General features: G+C 34.4%; 3 protein-coding genes across 3 annotated transcripts; 1 reads left to right on the top strand and 2 right to left on the bottom strand.

The window, feature by feature from the left end:
* Positions 1-1,212: 1,212 nt before the first annotated feature.
* LOC106799504 (uncharacterized) lies at positions 1,213-2,512 on the bottom strand. Its single transcript, XM_014778268.3, has one exon. It carries the CDS (start codon positions 2,077-2,079, stop codon positions 1,456-1,458), a length of 624 nt encoding a protein of 207 aa, XP_014633754.2. The 5' UTR covers positions 2,080-2,512; the 3' UTR covers positions 1,213-1,455.
* Positions 2,513-10,457: 7,945 nt separating this feature from the next.
* On the bottom strand, positions 10,458-11,252 carry LOC102663136 (probable transcription repressor OFP9). The gene has a single exon (XM_014777575.2). The coding sequence runs from the start codon at positions 10,950-10,952 to the stop codon at positions 10,482-10,484; it is 471 nt and encodes a 156-aa protein (XP_014633061.1). The 5' UTR covers positions 10,953-11,252; the 3' UTR covers positions 10,458-10,481.
* Positions 11,253-14,171: 2,919 nt separating this feature from the next.
* LOC100782857 (pyrophosphate--fructose 6-phosphate 1-phosphotransferase subunit beta) lies at positions 14,172-20,476 on the top strand. Its single transcript, XM_003529602.4, has 16 exons — positions 14,172-14,634; positions 14,721-14,882; positions 14,991-15,112; positions 15,462-15,515; positions 15,617-15,723; positions 15,868-15,973; positions 16,389-16,452; positions 17,307-17,395; positions 18,126-18,257; positions 18,382-18,552; positions 18,647-18,762; positions 18,981-19,092; positions 19,242-19,326; positions 19,487-19,531; positions 19,829-19,897; positions 20,072-20,476. The coding sequence occupies exons 1-16, from the start codon at positions 14,439-14,441 to the stop codon at positions 20,146-20,148; spliced, it is 1,707 nt and encodes a 568-aa protein (XP_003529650.1). The 5' UTR covers positions 14,172-14,438; the 3' UTR covers positions 20,149-20,476.
* The last annotated feature ends 1,492 nt before the right edge of the window (positions 20,477-21,968 follow it).

Below are 21,968 nucleotides of genomic sequence, written 5' to 3'. Positions count from 1 at the left end.
TCTAGGCATTCTTTTTATCTCTCTTTTGTACAAAATAATGCCACTTGAAAAGACATTTTTAAGGGAACTACTATTGGTTGATACCTTCTTTGTTGTTGACCCCTCCTTCCCCTGAGAAAAGACCCCCTTACCCTTCAGTGCAAACCTTCCTCTTTTTCCTTTTTCCTTGTGCCCCCAACCCTCCTCCCCCTTCCCCTCCCGTCTACCACGGTCCAGCTACCACTGTGCCGCCACAAAACCAGCTTTGCAACTATATCGGCACCACACACCATCGTTGTTGAAATAACAACAAAAATACGATTCCTTTGAAATAGTACAACGAAATCGTATTTTCATTGTTATTTTTTTTAACACCCCCTCTAATGAACAACAAAAATATGATTCAACTGTACTGTTTCAATGGAATCATATTTTTGTTGTTAATTTTATTTGACCCCTTTAATATAATAAAAATACAATTCCATTGAAACAATACAACAAAATCGTATTTCCGTTGTTAATTTTTTTATCCCTTTAATATAACAGAAACACAATTTCATTATACAAATATAGTTATACAATGGAATCATGTTTCCTGTACATAAGAATTGTGTTTCCGTAAAAGGAGTATTTTTGAAAGAAAAAAAAGGTATCATCCCCTTGGTAGGGGCCATTAGCAATGGGAATGGGTCAAAGTAACTCCCATTTTTAAGAACCCAGCCCACCCCGGCCCAGCCCACCACACACACCTCTTCCCCGGGCACCAAGTTAAAACCTGAATCTAGGTGCAATATAAAATTGAATATTTGTGCGGTCTAAATGGCTAGAGGATATTGTGGAACTTTTCACTGATACATTCAATTGATTTTTAATTTTTGAATGCTGTACTTGGAATTTCTTCTTTATTTTTCTTTGAAAATTTTCGATCCACTCGTGTATATATCTGTCCGTAAGTGCAACACAAGGTAAATATTGTCGTGTATGTATTGTAGAATATTGGATACATTTGTGCCAACAAAGAGGGTTGGCTACTAACCGACTGCAGAATGCACGTGTCAATGTTACTGTGCCACAAATGTGTGGCATGCATAAGAAAAACATCACCTCATGTGCGTGACAAACTTCACAAATCAATTGTAATTAATTGAGCTTGAGCATAAAAAAAAAAAATGGCAATGAAATTGGTCCCCTTTCTAGAAATTTGATGATTGAAGCGCCAAAATTATCCCAAAATGAGCACATATGAATTTCAAACAAATTTAAAAGATCCGAGACTTGGCTTTGTTGTTTGTCGCAGCCTTTTCCACTGTTTTTGTAAGTGGGGTATAATGAGTGAACCCAAGATAATGACAAAATGTACCCCAACAAAACGAGTATTAAAATACAGAAATAAAATTCACGAAATTCAGACTATGCTGTTACACGTGATGAAAGAATGTGCGTTCCGTGGGGGCGAGGAAAGGAAAAAGGGTGATTTCAGAAGATGTCGAGAATCTCGAGTATTGAACGGTTGCAAAGGGGACAAGTACCTCTGTTCAACCACAGCTCCCTCGAACACACCCTACAGAAGGTGTGCCCACACGGGATGAATGCCGCGCCTTTCTTCCTTCCCATGCACACGCAGCACACCCAATCATTCCCCACACCACCCCCTCCTTTCTCCGCATCCCCGCCCTCTGTTTCCTCCAACAGCCGCATCAACGACACCCTCAACGGCGTCCCCGGCGCCACCACCCTCCTCCCCTCCCCCTCCCCATCCCGGAGCTGCCGCTCCGCTGCCAGCGCCGCCGCAAGATTCATACTCGTACCCGACGGGCTCGGGCTCACGTATTCGGATCCATTAGGATTCGGATCTTGAGCCGCATTTGTTTGCTGTTGATGTGCTTGTGCCCCTCCTCCTTCCTCCCTGACAATTGGACGGAAAACCCACGTGGCTCCACAACAGCCGATTCCGGTGAATCTGAGGCGTTCTTTGAGGGTCCGTCTCCTCCGTTGGGCTCTATCGACGCCGTCCATTTGCTCCGTTAGCAAACCCAGAATGGTTCTTGTTTCTCTCTCGGTGCGGAGCGATTCCTGCAATATCAGACCCAGTTGACTCATATCCACTCAACTCAAGGGATCAAAGATTACACCAGAGAGAGATCCCGTGATGTGCTTCAATGACGCCAACGGAAAACGGATGGGTTGGACGCTCCGTTGTTGAAAACTAGGTGTGTTTATTTGGGAAAAGAAACACAGAAACCGAACAAAGCGGAGCTGGACAAAATAGAAGGAAGGAACAATACAAACAAAACGGAGACTTTCTCCTTCGCCTCACCAAGCCCAATGCGTTACATAATAAGCAATTTTTTCCTCACTGTTTCGGGTCCTTTAGTAATATTTTTTTAAAGGATATATAGAAATTTTTAAAATTTAAATTTTAGTTTTTAAAAGTAAAATAAGTAGATACGATTATTCACATGCTAACTTTAGTTCGTTGCTGTTGACATGATTTATATGGATAAAAATATTATAAAAATGATTATCAATTGTAGAATAAATTAATCAAAATATTAATAAATTTTGGTTAGACTATGTTGTCATACTCCAAATTTTATTTTATTCGAGAGTAAAATATAATTTAATTTTTATTTTTTTTATTATTATAAGTATTGCTTTTCCATAAATATTTAAAAGATAGGAAAATAAACATAAATTAAAATAAATATAATAATAAACATAATATTTCATATTTATTTATGTTTATTATTATCTTTGTTTTAATTTATGTTTGTTTTTTTATTTTTGTAAATATTTATTATTATGTTATGTTTACATAATTATATTGTATTTTTAAATGAAACAAAAATTTGAATTTGATAAATTAGTTCAATGATATTTTGGTCTAAGTCATATTAACAATTATTTTTATGACACTTTCATTTACTTGTGTCACATTGGATAAATAAATTTTTTGTATTTTTTTTACTTTTAGAGACTAAAATTTTAATTTTTATCTTTCAAAAATATATGAGCACACTACACTTTTGTAGACCAAAATTGTTATTTACCTTTTTTAAATTACACTTGCAAAATTCAGATTTTTTTTAAAGGCATTTGTCACTTTTTATTACATTTTTTCATGTATCTTTTACGAATTAAATTTTATTCAAAAATTATTAGAAGGATTTAGTAAGTACTAGTAAAACATCCAATCATATATATATATATATATATATATATATATATATATATATATATATATATATATATATATATATATTATAAATTTCAATTGATAAAAAATATACACATATTATACTTAAAAAAAAAAGTATACACATATCAGCTGGCTGCTGGCCTTAGCAATAAAGTCAAAAGCCAGTGGCCATTGAAGCTGACGCGCGAACCAAGGATTTGCCAAGTGGCTCTTTGCCGTGTGCAATTATCTTGTTTTCAATAACAGTTTAATCAACTGTTTATATTTTATTAAATGCATGCATGAATAGATAAACATTTGTAATCATAAACTGAAAAAGGCCAAATTCAAAACATCCTATCTGCTACGAGGCACTAATCATGGTGCTTATGATAATAGTTATCTGACTTTCCTGATAATAATGTCATTTTTTTAAATAGAAAACATCAATGTGTCAAGAAATTGAAAATTTCTCCTTCAAAAATACAGTAGTACTTGAAAATTTCTCCTTCAAAAATACAGTAGTACTTGAAAATTTCTCCTTCAAAAACACAGTAGTACAAAACTTGTGAAGCAGGCATGTAGTTTATTTATTTATTATTATTAAAATGAAATAGTGCAAAACATCTAATCATTTTATACTATGTTTTATTAATTCCAAATTAACGTGTTCACTATATAATTATTTTCATCTTGACTCCAACATAAGTAGTATATCCAAAACCATCATCAAACATTAGCTCACACAGGAAAATAATTAGTAGAACTCTTTTATTCATATCCAATCTTGAGCAATGCAACGTCACCTGGTGGTGAGAGAGAAACTAAAATTATGCTTTGAAAAACGCAGGTCTTTATCAACAAGCAACAACTAGCTATAGCTAGCACCAATATTTATATCACATTCAGTCCACATCATCTGGCATTAAAAAACAAAAATCGAGATTGATAATTTTATGCTTATTTCTACGTAAATAAATCTATTACTCCGATACATCTAGTCATTTGTCATTTTAAAACTAACATAGCTTTTGTTTCTTGAAATTTTATGTTTTGAGTGGACTCTTGTACACAATCACATTTAAAAGGGCGAATAAATCTCTCATCATTGGAAGAAATACAAATCTGTCCACTTTTAATTTAATCCATCTAGAAATCATGTCAAAGAGGAAGTTCATGTGAAATGAAACTCTCCTCCTGAAGGTTGGTTTTGCTTGAATACAGATGGATCTTTGAAATCATCACGAGGTATGGCTACTTGTGGAGGTATCCTGTGAGGTCATCAAGGCAGATGGAAAATATGATTTGCGAATAAAGTGGGGTGCACTTCAGCCTTTGTTGCTGAGTTATGGGGAGTTTTACAGGACTTGCGTATTGCTAGAGATCAAGGTATGCAAAATATCTTGCTGCAAGTAGATTCAGAACCTGTTGTTAAAAGCATTAAAGAAGGCAAAGTTGGATGCATGTCTCGAGTACCCTTGGTTCGAGCAATAATAGATTTGATGAAACAATTGAGACCAGTTTATGTTATTCATAATTTCATATATATGGCTAGTCTTGCGTGTGATATGGAGGTTGATAATATGACATATGAGGAACCACCAGCTCCTTTGCACCTGATTAGTTTTGATGTAAAGGAAATTTTTACCCCACGCTTTATAACAGTATAATCTCCTCTTTTGGGCTTTAAGCCCCTTTGAATAGAAAAAATAAAAATAAAAAATGGCGAACTTTCAAAAAGAAAAACATCAACCACTCAAAAATGTTGGAAGTATTACAAAGTAGCCACCACTTTCCAGTTAATAGGGATGAAAATGAACCGAGCCGCTTGTCAAGGGCTTTTGGCTCGACTTATTTAAGATTCGACTCAGCTTGACTTGTTTACTATAAAGGTCAAACTTAAATTTTTTAAAAATCTTTTTTAGATAAAAAGACCAAAGTCAAACTATAAAAAAAAAATTGTTAAACTTCACAAGTCGGCTTGTTTAAGTAATAATAATAATAATAATAATAATAATAATAATAATAATAATAACTATTATCTATACCATTTTTATGACATTATGAATGACAGGATAAAGTGACATAAAGTACTTAGAGAGTTCACTTGTATATGAAAAATTTTCAAAAAGAAAAAGACTCAAGTTAAAAAGATAATGCAACCAAATTAATACTTCGAAAGAAAAAAATGTTTTGTAAAGACATTTTCAGACAATTTAAATATTTTTATTTGGCTATATTAGTATAAATAATCTCTAATCCATATATTTTTTAATATTATGTTCTTTTTTTTCATTTTCTTTTGATATAATTTGTGTTTTAACAACTTAAATTCAATATGATTTTGTTTATCAATTATTTTTGGATTTGTACATATAAATTTTATAAGTTTCTCTTTTTAGTTAATATTTCACTAGGTTTTAAAATAATTAATTGGTCAAAGACGTCGCAGACTTTCAAAGAGGCTGATAGGCCAAGTTAGACTTTTATGTAAGTCAAACGAGCCTTTAAGAAAACTGAGGTAATGAGTCAAGCTTAAGTCTTACCTATTCAACTCAAGCCTAGATCAAAGATTAACGAATTTTCATTCGCGGATACATATGTATCCTTACTATCCTGAAACGGCTTCCATTATGGGTATTAAACCAATATCAATTCATACAAGCTAAATCTTCTAATCGATATTTTGGCCAAAGAAAATTTTTGAAATTCATTAGTTTTTTTTTCTTTCTCAAAATATTTTTTTTTTAATCAAAAGTGGAAAACCATTTTAGACTTTATTTGGATTATAAAATATTGTGTTTCTATGCATACTATTTATATTATTTGAATTTAAACAAATTAGAATTCTCAATTCTCTACTATGTCTAGCGGATAAAATATTTTTAAAAACAAGTAAATCATAATTATCTTTTTCTTTTTTTTCTAATCTCTTATTCTTGTAATATATTTATAAAAAAATTTCTTATTAACATGAATTTTTTTTGAACATTTTTCTAATAAAATTTAATTTTGATTTGACTCATTTCCACTTTTACCACCCAACCTATCTATGTCAATACCAAAAACTACTATAGAGTCAGATAAACCGCCTCACCAAATTTCACATGATTAAAATGACGAGAAATAGCAATAAGTTCTCCAATACAAGGACAAGATACTAATTGTTTTGAAATAATAAAAAAGATACTGGGTGTTCGTGACTTAGCGGGAATGGTATTCCTTCGTCAGACCTCAGCAAACTTACACGGTATATACTTTTTTTATTTTCTTAAATATATTTTTGTTTTTTTATATATATTCGATTTTTAAGTTGATTTGGCTAAATTTTTCTTTCAATTAGATTTATTTTAAAAATTTTGTCTAAGTCATTGTCGTTAATCGAATTCCATTGTCTGTTACGTTAGCATTGGTATATCACCTGTAACGTAAGAAAATATTTTTCTTTTTCATTTAAAAAAAAAAGTATTTTTGTTCTCTTTCTCTTTTTTTATTTCTTTTTCCCGAAACAGGCCTTATTTTGCCAAAAGTGAAGAAGATGGTGTGAGTAACTAGCATGGAGGACTTAGACGAAACCCTAGGCTCAGCGAATCACCGCGACGACATGCCTCTCAGAACAACGGTATCAGGTTCGCGCCGACTTCGAAATGTGGAATGCTCCTCCCAATCCTTCTTCAATCCTTGAAAATATCCGAAACATGAATAGTAACGTGCGAGTTTGAACTTAACGCCCTCGAGGTTGAGTTCGATCTCGTTAAGCTTCTCTGTTAATTGGAAAAGGGAGCACTTGGCAGAGGAAGAGTTGTTTCCTTATGCGACATATTTAAGCCCAAAATTTAAAAGCTCCAAACATACCCGAACCCGATTACCACAAGAACTGGATAGTAGCTTCTCGCACACCTATATTCCCTCGCCGTAGGAACCAAAACCACATTCCTTGTATCGTGCCCTTCATCCATTCCCACCAAAATTTGCAACTTGGTTTTCAATTGCGTGCACCCATGTCCTTTTTTCTCTTATCACTCTCTGCGCCCTCCCTCCATGGAACAAAGCTCTTTCCCTTTTCTCGAAGAGTGGCACCACGCCGCTTCAACTCTTCCTCTGCCAAGTGCTCCCTCGGGGTTGCCGCGCTTGCGTTTCTGGAGGTCTTCGTCCTCGGGGAGCGTGAGGGAGTGAGAGGAATGGAGGAAGTCGATGAGTGCGTGTTTCATCTTCCATTCGTCGATTGGGTGGGAAAGTGTGAGGGGCGTGGAAGGGTACACCGTGAGGTTGAGCTTCACACGCGGGACTAGGCGAAGACCGTTCTCGATCTCCAACAGCTTCGACGCTTCTTCTTCCTCCTCTTCATTATTATTCTTTTGCTGCTGCTCCTCACAAATATTCGTGCGAGATGCACACCTCGGTGGTGGTAGCGATGAGTAGGAGCGGTGGCGGAGCATGTTGGTTGCAGATGTGTTCGCGATTGCAAATGTTCCAGACATTGGTGGTTGCAATCATTGCATCTTTAGATTTGCGGATGTTGGCGCCGTTGCAGTGATTTGATTTGTCTGGAAGGAGGTCGGGAGAAAGAGTTAGGTTTTCTAAGAAAGAAGAGAAATAACACTCAACAGAGAAAGGGGTTGTACAAAGGGGCAGTTCGGAAAAAGAAAGAAAAAAAGATAAAAGCGAAAAAAATCATTTTTTTTATTTAAAAAAAAATATTTTCCTACCTGTGACATGTCAACGTGTTCAACAATCATGTAAGCAATGAATCTCAATTAACGACAGAATGTTAAACACACATTTAAAATAGTAGGGGTTCCATTTGAAGAAAAAATTAACGAAAAATCAAACTCAAAAATCAGATATATATCAATCATAAAAAATATATGAGTTTTTAGGGACAAAATTGATTCTAATAACTATCCAAACACACTACTATACAATCAAACAACCCATAAGTCTCTTGTAAGATACTAGTACAATTTAACCGATAAATTATTTGCTTTATCTTTCGACTTTATTTTCTTTGAAATCAATACTGTTTTAGCTATTTTCAATTTTCTTTGGCTATGTTCAGATTGGAAGGGGATCTTTTGGAAGTAACAACGACTTGGGTCTTCTTGAGTTATCAGTAGAGAAAAACTATCATGGGCCAGTTTCTTTTTCGGCAACAGAAACAGTAAAGATCAAACTGTTCATTACGGTGAAGAACAGAACAAGACAGAATGTCAAAATAGAGAGCAAAATATTGCTCTCAAGTCTCAAGAGCACCGTAACAAGGATAGGATAAGAGCAAGTAGATGTCAATATTAAAAAAAAAGGGGATAAGAGCAAGGTATATTGAAATTGTGGAAAGTACAATTCTCATGTATACCCAAGCAGGCTATCAGCATGTTAACCAAGATGAGAAAAAAAAGGCATATTTTTCATGGCTGTTGAGCACTGTCAGAGATGAATCTATCAAATGATAAAAAGAAAAGAAAGAAATAACGAATACTCTAGCTGAAAAAATTAATAAATAATGAAGAGAACATTCTCCTGTACTCCACCGCAAATTTTAAAGCGGGTTTCCAAACTGTTGATGCTGCGTAAAATAAAGGTGCAACGTGCAAGGTCCCTTCTCCAACACATAACAAAAATCTTATAAATTACAGATAGTTCCCTTAAATTGGTCCTTCCACTCTCTCTTATGCTCCATTTAATAAGTGTTTAAAGAACTGGATATGGGAGAAAGATCTTGCATAAGATCAAGTACTATCCGCTTGGCATAAACACTATACTTATTGATTGGTATTCTAAATTCATTTATCAAATATTCAGGGAATAGAGTTTATGCAGAGAGTTTTTCTTACAAAGAATGACAAAATGAGTACTTTATAAATATAAATTTACTTTCTCTTCCATCTCATTTGCATCTTTTTCTTTCTATCAATCTTTTTTTTTTTCCATCATATTACTTATCACATTAATTAAGGGCACGGAAGACACTACCTTTCTTCCTTAATAACTTAATTTGCAGCAACACATGCCATCCATAAAAGTACCAACGTACTAGGCCTTCCTAAGTCCCTTTCCTCCTGCTCATGACACGTGCAAGATGTCTCTCTCTAATTACTCTCCCTTGTGTTTGTCTTGCGTATTGATAATGTTGGGTGTACTAATTTAATACCCTATCGACCTTGTTAAGATTAAGAATGGTCCCTCCCATTTGACACTTAAATGTTGTAATGGCATCACTTTTCCCGGATTGATGTGATCAACCAATTTCTGGATAATTTTCTGCTTGTTTTGGGCAAGTGAGTAACAACCCGACAAGCCACGTCTCTTCTGCCAAATAAAAATGAATCACAGTAACGCTGTCATGTACGTTATTTTAAATTTTGTTTCTCTTTTATATAGGCATGCTGAAAAACTTGGGCCCATTCTTGCTTCATATGTGTTAACAAAAGTAATTTTCAGATTGCTACGGACAAAGCAATTCTATGGGTGAAAGCAAAAAATTCTGTTCTTCCAACTTTTTGATCTTTTCATTCATATTCATTATCTGAGGAGAGTGACGGATCCAAGATCTTAACGTAATGGGAGCAAATTATAAAAAAAATAAAATGAGTGGCTTCAATTATATAAATATAAAATAAAATATAAAATTTTATTTATAAATTTGATAAATTTTAAAGAATGAGAAGGTGTAAATGCACACCCTCATAGGTCCGCCAGCCGCTGTATGAGGATCTCCTCTTCCCTTATTCATTTCGGTAAGAATTCTCAAATCTAGATGGGTCAATTGTTTTCCAATAGCATCCGCTCTACTTGATTTTGAAATATATCAAAATGTTGGATAGTAAAAAAAGGTGGTATTAACTTATTAAGAGTTAAGACGTACTACTTTATTTACAATACACGTCCTTACCATTTACCAAGCAATAAATCATTCATATTGTATCCAAAAAAGAATGCCATTCACATTGTATCCTATTTTATTATTTTGGTTTAGGTTTTGCATTCTTCGCTAATTACCAAATGCTCTTTATTATTTTATCATAACTAATTAATACAGTTCAATGACTTGCGCTTGAAGCGTCTTTCTCCATGTTGGTAAAATGTTTTTCTTAATTTTTCCGTTTATAAAAATGGATTTGTAAAGAGCTGAGGCAGTTGAATATCCAACTTAATCGAAGTTTTTTGTACATTAAATTAACGACCACATTCTCTTGTTTTGTTTGTGAAATAGCAAGCCCCCACATAATGCATATGGAATCAGAACGTAAAAGCAAAACTAAACTATTCCCCAGCTCAGCTTGCTTCGTTCATGAATCAATTGGCAATGTGACATGTTTTTTTTTTACCAATTATGACATTTACATGATAAGAACAAACTAGTACAAACCTCATGAAAAACCTCAAGGATAAGACTATGGTACTCATCAGAGTTCATTGAGATATAATAGTTCAATAGACTACGAAGATCTTTGGCGTCTTGAAGGCGGTTTGCAGTAATCATCTCCATCATGGACTCCCTAAAATCCTCTCTTGGATCATAAGAGCTCTTCTCCATTGCTACCATTACAACAAACTTGGTCCCTTCTCTGCTCTGCTGCCTTCTTCTCTCTACATGCCTAGCTCTAATCATTTGGTCAAGTCTCTCTTGCACCATGGCATGTGCAAGGCTTGAAACAGAAGGGAACCTGTCAGAGGCTGATGAGCTTTCTGCTTCCTCAGAGGAAGAAACACTGAACCTGCAACTGCAACACAAAGCCTTGCATCCTCTTTGTTGAAGCTGATGCTGCTGCTTCTGTTGCTTTGAGTTGTTCATTCTTGGACACAGACACTGTATGCTTTGAAGGGGGAATTTGCGCAAGAATAATCACTTATGCACAATTCACAAGTGGGGGCACAGCAGTGAATTAATCATTATGTTTGGTTTTAAGAATATTCAAAACTAGATTAGGTGTTAGCTTGAAGGGCAGATGGGGGACATGCCTATAGTTAATTGAACCAAAGTTCATTATGTTTAACTAGACTTATCATGATCTCAACCCTTTTAGGATAATATTAGGTGGCCTAGCTTTTAAAATCTAACCAATAAGGAAGGGGCATGATTCATGAAGCCTCTTTAATAAGAGCCAGTTGATAACATGGCTAGTAGTTGTAGAACTCTAGCATACTTTGCTTAGTAATTTAACACGCCATATGCCCCTTGACCCAGTTTCTCTTTGAAATTGAGAAAAATTATAAAAGCAATGGATGGCCAAATACTAAAGTAGTTGTGATAAAGATGTCTAAATTCGTTGTATTATGCTTCAATGATGCCCTTCTTTCTCAATGTTGAATGACTAGTAGACGAATCAAACAAGTTCCTACTCCCTAGCATTTCTTTCTCGTTTTTTGTTAATTGAAATTTCGGTTGCATCAATTGCTTTAGTGTATGTGCGCGGGGTAATGGTTGTTAACAAATTATGGAGAAAATCGGATAAAAGATACACACAGCTAATTAAGAATATCTTTGACAGATTCGTCTTTGTATGCTACACAGTACAAAGGCAGCAAAACTGGTTCATAAAGCAAAAGGTCGCTAGCCAGGTGATTAGCATGTGATTATCATCGATTACAAAGCCAATTTGTGAAAAATATGATCCTCGTTTTTCAGCATAATTAGGGTAATTAAATGTCAGTAATCAGTACAACCAAGTCGTTTATGCATGTCTCGAAGCACATGTTGCTATAATGATTTTTACTCACTAAAGATAAAGCTAAAGCGTAAGTCCCCGGAGAGGAAAAAGACAGAGAGTACCGAAACACGAAGACAGACTGTTTCTTAAGTTTTTGCTTTTCTTTAGAATAAGGAACAAGGTGAAAATAATGAATGAACTCGTATGATTCATATGCAAGCAACATAACTAGTTTTCATTTCTTTATGTTTCCTATCACAAGTCATAGCAATCTATGAATGTTTTCTTCTTGACACGACATTAGTAAATTATTCGGAAAGAATAGAGTTTTAGTAAGATTTTCTTTAATTTAATTCTTTTATAATTTATGATAAATTTCATATCTCTCAGGAATGAATGAATGAAGGCAAAGCTTGCATAAGAATAAAATTTAAGGTCATGGGAAGCCGATAATGGAAGAAAATGGAGAAAAAAAACGGATTAATATTGAAATAATGCTCAAATGAACAAAATCACTTTTACATCAATACATTGATTTGAGCATTCTAAGTAACTAAACTAGTAACTAATAACTAACTAAAACTAATTAATGTTAATAATACTAGTAATTTATATCTCAAATAATTTAAAAGGTTTAATTTTACCATCTATCATGATTAATGTGAAATTTTGATACACTAATAATTTTTATTCAAATTTAACCTCTCAAGTTCTTTTAATTATTACAATCAAGTGTTTCTTTGAGTTATGTCATTCTCAAAACTCACAAGATTTAGAGCATGTTTGTTTCTCTTTTCAGTTTTTAATTTTAAAAACAGTTTTGTAAAACATTTTTTATACTGGCCAGCACTCAGCAGTTATTTTTTAGTAGTGTTGACCAACTCACATTACTGTTTTCTCATAAAATGTTCAACAGAATTTTCAAAGACCTTAATTATTTTGTTAATCTCCTCTCCCCAAATTTATTTTATGAATCGAATCATGTAAACTACTTTTAATAGTCGTTTGTCTAAGTTTGCTACTATTGTTAGATCAGCTTATTGTATCTAAGATAAGATAATATTCACTTTAATTCTCACAAACCTTAATAATTTTGTCCTTTAGCTGAGATAAAAATTGTCATTTAAAAAACATTTTGATGCGTTAAAGGAGGACCCTTAGCCTAGATATCTATCCGATATAATTTCTTTTTTGGATGGAACGATTACAATCCTAACTCTAAAAGAATCTTATTTAAAAAAATTTGATTCATGCAACTCTCAACAAGTCACTAAAAAAAATCTCAAAAAGTAATTTGAAATAAATATTAAGTTTTAATGATTATTATAATTAAAAAATTAGGTGTGAATCTGTGCAAAAGCATGATCAATGTAAAAAAAAAAAAAAAAAGAAACGAAAGAGGAAGGGTGCATCCTGTAGCTTGTATCTGAGCTGAGTAACACGTGACAATAAAATGTGGTACTGACACATGGATGAATAAATTGGAGGCAGGATAGATTTATTAATACTATTAATTATCTTCAAATTTTATTAAGTTAAGTGTTTTGAAAGTCTTGTATTTTATATTGATGAATTGGATTTTCAAACTTTAATTTAATTTTTCTGATTTTAAAAAAACTGTGAACCCTTATTTTTTAAAAGTTTGAAGACTACATTCATTAATGTAAAAATAAATGAATTTTGACCACATCTAACAAAATATAAAAACTAAAAACACAATTTTGTCATTAACTTAACGACAATTATAATTACGGGGGCAGCGGAGCCTGGAAGGAAACTCTTATCTGTGTGCAACGAACTGACCTAAAGTTGAAGTTAACCAAAGCCGTCAATTTAAAACTTTTATCTGTGTGCAATTTGGCCTGCCCTTGTTTGGTTATTATCTTTACCAACAACACAACACCAAGGAAAGTGAACGGCAATTCGGAAACGGAATTAAGAAATCAAACCCAGCTCTTAGCCCAAGAGAAATAAATTAGACAAATCCCTCTATGTACCAAAGATCAGATCCGTTTCTTTTGCTTTTGAAATACATGATTTTTTAAAAATTGAGTTTTGAAAAATAATTTTACTTATAATAATATTTTCAGTATAAAATATAATTTTTTATGAATGTAACTTTTTCTGCTTGATAGGCCATCTTCGTCCGGAAAATTTTATAATACTTAAGAATTAGTTGAATAATTACAATTAGATAAAAATTGTTTGGACTTTGAGCTTATAGAGTAACTCTATTTGGAGTTTCAACGTGTCATTGGTGTCGTGTTCAATAAAAAAATTATTTTTTCCCTAAAATCAAGTTTACTAGCGAATAATTAATTTTGTTTATATATTTGGTCGCCGTAGCAGGAAATCCGCGGGTTACGAAAGAATAGGCTGATGCTTCTATTAACAGCGTAATATCGTATCTTTTTTTCGGTTAATCGTAATATCGTATCAAATCACATAGTTAGATAGCCAGTCATCTTTTTACGCAAAACGATAACGATAATAATAGTATAGTTTGGTAAGCCTAATTTTTTTATTTAAGAGTTAAAGTTAGGTAAGCGCTTGATTTTGCATTTTGCACTGATCACTTCACACAGTAACTTGGACACCAACTCACTCTCTCACCAACAAAACAAAATCCAATGGCGCCGTCTTTCGCAATCAACGGTGGTTTCCCCGGCGCCAGAGTCACTCCTCCTTCCGTCACCGGCCGCTTCGCCGCCGTCTACAGCGAGGTCCAAAACAGCCGCATCGACCACGAACTCCCTCTCCCCTCCGTTCTCAAAAACCCTTTCATCATCGTCGACGGTCCCCAAAGCTCCGCCGCCGGCAACCCTGGTCTCGCTTCCTCCCATTTGCTTCTTCAATTTTCCGTTAACAATTCCAGTTGTATGTAATTTTGAAGTCCTCTCTCTCTCTTGCAGAGGAGATCGCGAAGCTGTTCCCGAAACTGTTCGGGCAACCGTCGGCGGCTTTGGTGCCGAGTGATTCCCACGCGCCGCATGCAAATCGGAAGCTGAAGATTGGCGTGGTTCTGTCCGGTGGCCAGGCTCCCGGCGGTCACAATGTTATTTCTGGAATCTTCGGTAAAGAATAATCTTCTATTGAGTTGAGTTGAATCAGTGTTTTGATTCTGCGTGTTGCGTAGGTTTATGTGGTTTTGTTTTAATTTGAACGTTTGATTTTGGTTTTAGATTACCTGCAAGACCTTGCAGAAGGAAGCACATTGTATGGTTTCAGGGGTGGTCCAGCTGGCATCATGAAGTGCAAATACGTTGAACTTACCTCAGACTATATTTATCCTTACAGAAATCAGGTTTATTTTCCTATAAGTGTAGTTTTGACACAATATATTACCTTTATTTTTTTTAATTTTATTGTTCTTATGGAAATTTATTACTTGTATATTTGGAGCTGCTGCACATATTCCTTTGTTTTTTCGAATATGGTTGTGTGGATAAATATTTTCCTTTCACTGTCATGCTGTTTGTATTTCTCGACTTCAAAATCTGATGCTGTAAAGTTGATGCATATGACGTGCCTTCTATTGGTGGCTCATGCATGTAAATGTTTTCAATTGAGGTGTCTTGCTGTTGTTTCGATTTTTTCCTAGAAATAATAATCATTCGATTGCGACATCTAATAGGAATAATTTCTGTTGGTAGGGTGGTTTTGACATGATTCGCAGTGGGAGGGACAAGATTGAAACTCCAGAGCAGGTTGGCCTATTTCTCTGCTGCTTTGCTATATAGATTATTCATTTCAACTCTTACACATCTTCGTCAACGAGTATGGGGAATAATTTATTTTACATGTACAGTTTAAACAAGCTGAAGAAACAGTGCAGAAGCTAAACTTGGACGGCCTTGTTGTTATTGGTGGAGATGACTCAAACACAAATGCATGCCTCCTTGCTGAGCATTTCAGGTTCTATGAAGGGAAAAATTACCTTTCCATCTGTTCATCTGTTGTATAATTTGTTTGGCATACACATGAGAGAAAAATTACCTTTCATAAATATGCAGCTGTTCCTGTTTCTTTAACTATTTCTGTTTAATTTGGATTATACAGGAGTAAAAATATGAAAACTCGTGTGATTGGGTGCCCTAAAACCATTGATGGTGATTTGAAATGCAAAGAAGTTCCCACAAGTTTTGGGTTTGATACAGCATGCAAGGTGAATGAAGCTATGTAGTCAGCCTTCTGTGTGCACTTATTATTATTATTATTATTATGGGAATATCCTACCATATAATCAGGGAGTTTGAGAGAATCGGATGCATTGCATTTTCTCCAGCAATGCAGTCAACATTTTCCTTAGAATAGTATTTCTTTAACCTTGGATTTTGTACATAATTTATTTTTGTTGTCTGTTCCATTGGTGCCGATTTTCCTTTTTCTTGTATCATATGGTGTGCCAGCTGCTTGGTTTTTTAGTGATAAATAGCCTTATGATATTTTGAAACCCCATTTCCCATAAATGCTCTAAATAATGATTTGAAATGCATATTTTTCAGCTTTCCCCTTTTGGATTATATGTTGCATGCTTGCATAGTCTGACCTAGTCCTCTTTTTATTTGAATTTAATGCAGATATATGCAGAAATGATTGGCAATGTTATGATAGATGCTCGATCAACTGGAAAATATTACCATTGTAAGTTCTCAAAGCAGGAAACTCTTTAGAACTATAGCAATTATAGATTGGGTGCTTTGCTGAGTTGTGCTGACCAATATTTATTGCTTCACTTAGGACATTCACATATTGATTGTTGTTGCTGCTCATTTGCTTCCCATTTCTTACAAATGTCCACTTAATCTTTTAAGTTTTACACATTGCACTTTAGTTACCAGTATCACTTGTAATTGTGATGTGAAAATCTGAAGTCAGTTTCAAATTTTTTTGGTTCTAAAATTGCAAATTCAGTTATCAGGACAACACAAATATGCTCTAATTTTCTAAGGGTCAATATTTGCTTCTTATATGATGTCTTCTTCACCCATCTGACTTTTAAGATAGAAATGCCTTGTTCCTGCATCTTCCTTGCATTGTGTCAACATATCTCTTGCTTTGTGATTTTTCTACTTCTGATTATCTTGAAATTCTATTTGTGCACATGGTTTACTCTTGTTGAAAGTTTCCTTTACTTTCACAACATTTTATTGAGTCATTCACAAGACCATGATTGAGGGTTAACCCTGGCACAGCAGTAAAGTTGTGCCTTGGTGACCGGTTGGTCATGAGTTTGAATCCAGAAACAGCCTCTTTGCATATGCAAGGGTAAGGCTGCGTACAATGACCCTCCTCCATACCTCTGCTTAGCGAGAAGCCTTAGGGCACTGGGGTATGCTAGTTTTTATTGGCAAGTTCATGAATACAATATGAAGCTTCAGATTTTTGTTCTCTCTCTCTCTCTCTCTCTCCGTGTGTGTGTGTGTGTTTGTGTTACCTGTTCATTGTTATTCTGCTGAGTTTTGAACAATGGGTAAGATATGGCCACTTGTCTGCAGTTGTTCGGCTTATGGGACGTGCAGCTTCGCACATTACACTGGAATGTGCTTTGCAAACTCATCCAAACATTACTATTATTGGAGAAGAGGTTTGTCATAAATCTGATCATTTTATCTAGTGTTTGATCAGTTAAGGGGTTGATGAAATCAAGATAAAATGCATCCATAGTGATCTTGTGATTGAAGTTTTCTAAGTGGCTCTCCACTGCTCTTGAATTTTGCGATATTAATTTAAAGTTGAAACAAAAATCACTGTTTGACACAACTTTGTCACCTAAGAAGTATAATTCAATGAAAACATATGGTATGTTTGAAAGAACTTATTTACAGTTTATATGAGCTTACCTTAATAACAAGTATTTGCGTAAATGTTTGGGAGAGCTTATTAGAATAGTTTATGATATTTTCATAAATTATTTTCAACTTATTTCAATATGCTCTTTAGGATAACTTATGAAATAACTTACATCTTATATAAAAATAGTTTCCTCTTTGATTATAGAAACAACTTATACATAAAATGATTACATGATAAATACATATTCAATAAGCATTTAATTAAGTTGTTTACCCAACATAATCCAAAACTTTCCAGGCCCCTTTGATCACTTTGATATAAAAATGTCTAACCATGATGTGGAAATACTGAAGGGCTGATGGAGTATTTAGCAGAAGCTGAAGTAACTAATAGCTTTCAACAATTGTTCCCCCTCCCTCCAAGCAAACGATGTGTTATCTTGTTCATTTTTTCTAATATTCAGTGACATGTCAGGGCTCTCTATCAAAAATTTGATTTGACATGTAAATATCTTATTTCAGGTTGCTGCCAAGAAGATGACACTGAAGGATGTCACTGACTACATTGTTAATATCATTTCTAAAAGAGCTGAGGATAATTATAACTATGGGGTCATTCTTATCCCTGAAGGTCTAATTGATTTTATTCCTGAGGTAGCTATCACTAGTTGTCAATAGTTTTTTTCTCCCCATATGATGTTTTGGCATCTGTTCACGTACAATCAATATGGAAACACCTATTAATGATGGTCACTTTTATATTCTTTTTTGTTTGCAGGTCCAACACCTTATTGCAGAACTCAATGAAATTCTGGCAAATGACGCTGTGGATGAGGGAGGGCTATGGAAGAAGAAACTCACCGATCAGTCATTAAAGCTTTTTGAATTTTTACCTAAAGCAATTCAAGAACAATTAATGCTTGAAAGAGATCCGCATGGAAATGTTCAGGTGCTTAATGTATTATAGTTCTATACTTGCTGTGTTTATCTTGCCTGTAATGCAATTTGACTAAGCCTCAATGTTGGTATATATTTCCATTTAGGTTGCCAAGATAGAAACAGAGAAAATGCTTATTCAAATGGTTGAAACTGAGTTGGAGAAGAGAAAGCAACAGGGCACATATAAAGGAGGATTTAGGGGGCAGTCCCACTTTTTCGGGTACTCCGTCTATTTTAGATATATCATTCTTGGAGTTGTAAGGTTTGATAATATGATTTGCTATGAGACAGAAAAATATGAAAAGGTCCTATGGTCCTGCTTTAGGATTTACCTTCAAGTTTAACCTGGATTAAAATTCTTTTGACCATACATTTGCTAATGGCATCTCTATCTTTGGTTAGAATTTGTAGTCACCTGTACTCTTTTAAAATATGCAGCTATGAAGGGAGATGTGGCTTGCCAACTAATTTTGATTCTACTTACTGCTATGCATTGGGTTATGGTGCTGCAGCCCTCCTTCAAAGTGGGAAGACTGGATTAATATCATCGGTTTGTGCCTATGCTCTTCACATTATCTTCTAATCATCAAATTAGATATTTCTTCTAGATTGGTTTTAATGATTGATTGTGGTTCAAAATGTTTGGTAATACTGGGTCCATCAACTCAATTTTTTGATTTGCTATGATATTTTGATCAGGTTGGTAATTTATGTGCTCCTGTAGAAGAATGGACTGTTGGTGGAACTGCACTCACTTCATTGATGGACGTGGAGAGGAGACATGGTATATATTGTGATCTAGCAGAGCTTTTGCTTTGCCCCAATATACCTATTTTCTAAATTTTTATTCATTACATGACATTTTGTCTCCATGTTGTTACATTTATTTGAATGTGCTTTCTCTGATGTTCTGCTGTTAATGAATTGTGTGATTTTCTTTTTAGGTAAATTCAAGCCTGTGATCAAGAAGGCAATGGTGGAGCTTGAAGGTATATATATGTATTCATCTATTGTTTGCTCTGCAAAATTAGTGAGAACTATATTTTTCACCCGCATGGAAGGATAGCAATGAAATGAAGGGGAGGGAAAATTATTTTCTTTTATGGGTCCATAATTTTTACCTTGTCATATTAATCACCATGACATGCTTAGTTGCTCAACCTGCAAGTTCATGGATGCAGATTTTCAGTTCTTTACAAATAAGGATTCGCTATATAAGATACTATTATGTATCTGCCCTAATTATCTTTGATACTGATGGACTACATTTCACATTGAATCTTCAGGGGCACCCTTCAAAAAGTTTGCCTCCTTGAGGGATGAGTGGGCCCTAAAAAATTGCTACATTAGTCCAGGTATGCATTGACTGTTCCTGCACTCTTTGTTTCTTCTGTCTGCCCCTAAGTCTTGCTCCTCTCTTTAGTTTTTAAACTGTGTTGTCGTCTATGTTAGCTAGAAATCAAATATAAGTTGGAATTTCTTTTAATGTTTTAACTGGAGTAACGTCCTGATGATGATCTTTACTGTAGGTCCAATTCAATTCACTGGCCCAGGATCTGATGCAATTAATCACACTTTACTCTTGGAGCTTGGTGCACAAGCTTAAGACATTCTGAAGCCTTTTTGATGGTGGCAATTCATGTTTTTTGGGAACTACTACAAATATAATAGACCGGAGATTAGTCAAGTGATTGTGTTTTTCACTTTGGAACTTTGCTAGAGAATAGTTTATGCTTTATCAACATCATCGACTTATATTTATGTTTTGGGAATATGTCGTTCCATGATCTTTTAGTTCAATGTTTAATCGTCTCGTCATTTAGGTACGGTAATAGTGATGTAAATAGGAGGTTGAGACATGAGTACCTGAGTGAGAAAATTTTAAGGTGGATTGTGTTTGCATAAGATATGGAAAACCAAATGGTCCTGTTTCAGTGCTTTGTATATTGGAACTCTGCGAGGTTGACCACGGTAACCACAGTAACGAGTAATGTTTCTCGCAATTTACTCGTTCTTTTGTCCATATAGCTAACAACTAGATTTTTGTAAGAGTTTTGAAAAGTTTAATGGTTAGTGTTTTTTAGAAATAATAATTTACACACATTTTGTTCAACGTAGAACTCTGTCTGTGATGGTTTATACATTTACTTTGGCTTAAATTCAATATAGCTTGTAAAAATAAATGCTAAATGAATAAGACCTATAAACTTTTAACACCAACCGAAATGGACAGATTCCTTGTTTTACTTGTGCTAATTTGAAAGTCAACTGTCATTTTTTCATAATTATTTGAGTTAATCTGAATTGCTTTATTTTATGTTTTGGGTGTGGCAACTGACTCGGTTGTGCCTGTGCAGCATGTTCCTAGTTTGATCTTTTTGGCTGGGGAAGAAGATTTTTCCTCGTGTTCAGATCAAACAATTTTGTTCATCCCTAGCTCTTTAAAATGTCGTGTCATTCTGTGATCATGAATTATGGATGTAACGAATGATCTCTCATCTTGTATATTAGTGGTTATGAGATTGATAACCTGCATTATGAACAAAATATTGAGTCAATCACTTTCCTGTCTTGTTTAAAAAAAAATTAAAATGTTAATTTTTGGTCCCGATAACCATTTGAACCTAGTACTCTACTCAAATATCACAGCTAAGCCTAATTGTGTTGTTCTATAGTAGTATAATATGACATGAGAATTTCGACAACATGAATACATGATCATTTGGATAAAAAAAATAAAAATTGATCACTTTGAAACGCGTGGATGATCGACGATGGTGGGGTGGAATTGGGTGAAGGGGAAAAACCTTTTTGCCATTGGCAGTGTGTGTGACAGTTAATCAACTAGACGTTTTACAGTCTTTAGGTCATAGTAGATAGATGTACATGAAAACGCATCTATTTCTTTATTTCTTTGTACACAATCATACATTCAGATACAGACACGAAGGGTTAAAAAAATGCTGGTTCTGTAGCATGACTCCGTAAGCATGTATCAACTCAAGTAACTTTAAGGTATACGACTTAAATAATGTCCATTGAACATTATTGAACCACACATGACTTAATTTATATCTCACCGTTGGGTTGGGTCCATAATTTTGTAAGCTTCTGCGGGATATGGTATATTATGGATAGCTGTTATGATTTGGAAGGAAATAAAATAAGCACAAGCATACAATCTGCTTCTGCCTGGCTTGTTTTCTTTCCCTTTTGCACCAAATTGGCTTCTTGTGAAGGATGCATTTACACTCACTTGAATATGCACACTGAAAAGGAGAGCTATTTTCTTCTCTTGAAGACACTACATACTCTATTTTTCTTTTGGAAATAAAAGGTGTATTTATTTTACTTTTTAACTATTCATTTAGTCTCTATATTTGCACAATTTTTACGTGTTACTCCTTATACCTAAAATTAACTTGT

This window comes from Glycine max, chromosome 7 (assembly GCF_000004515.6).
Source record: "Glycine max cultivar Williams 82 chromosome 7, Glycine_max_v4.0, whole genome shotgun sequence".
In the NCBI taxonomy this organism is placed as follows: Eukaryota; Viridiplantae; Streptophyta; class Magnoliopsida; order Fabales; family Fabaceae; genus Glycine; species Glycine max.
The sequence above is the reverse complement of the archived record's forward strand: the minus strand, read 5'-3'. Positions and strand labels throughout refer to the sequence as shown.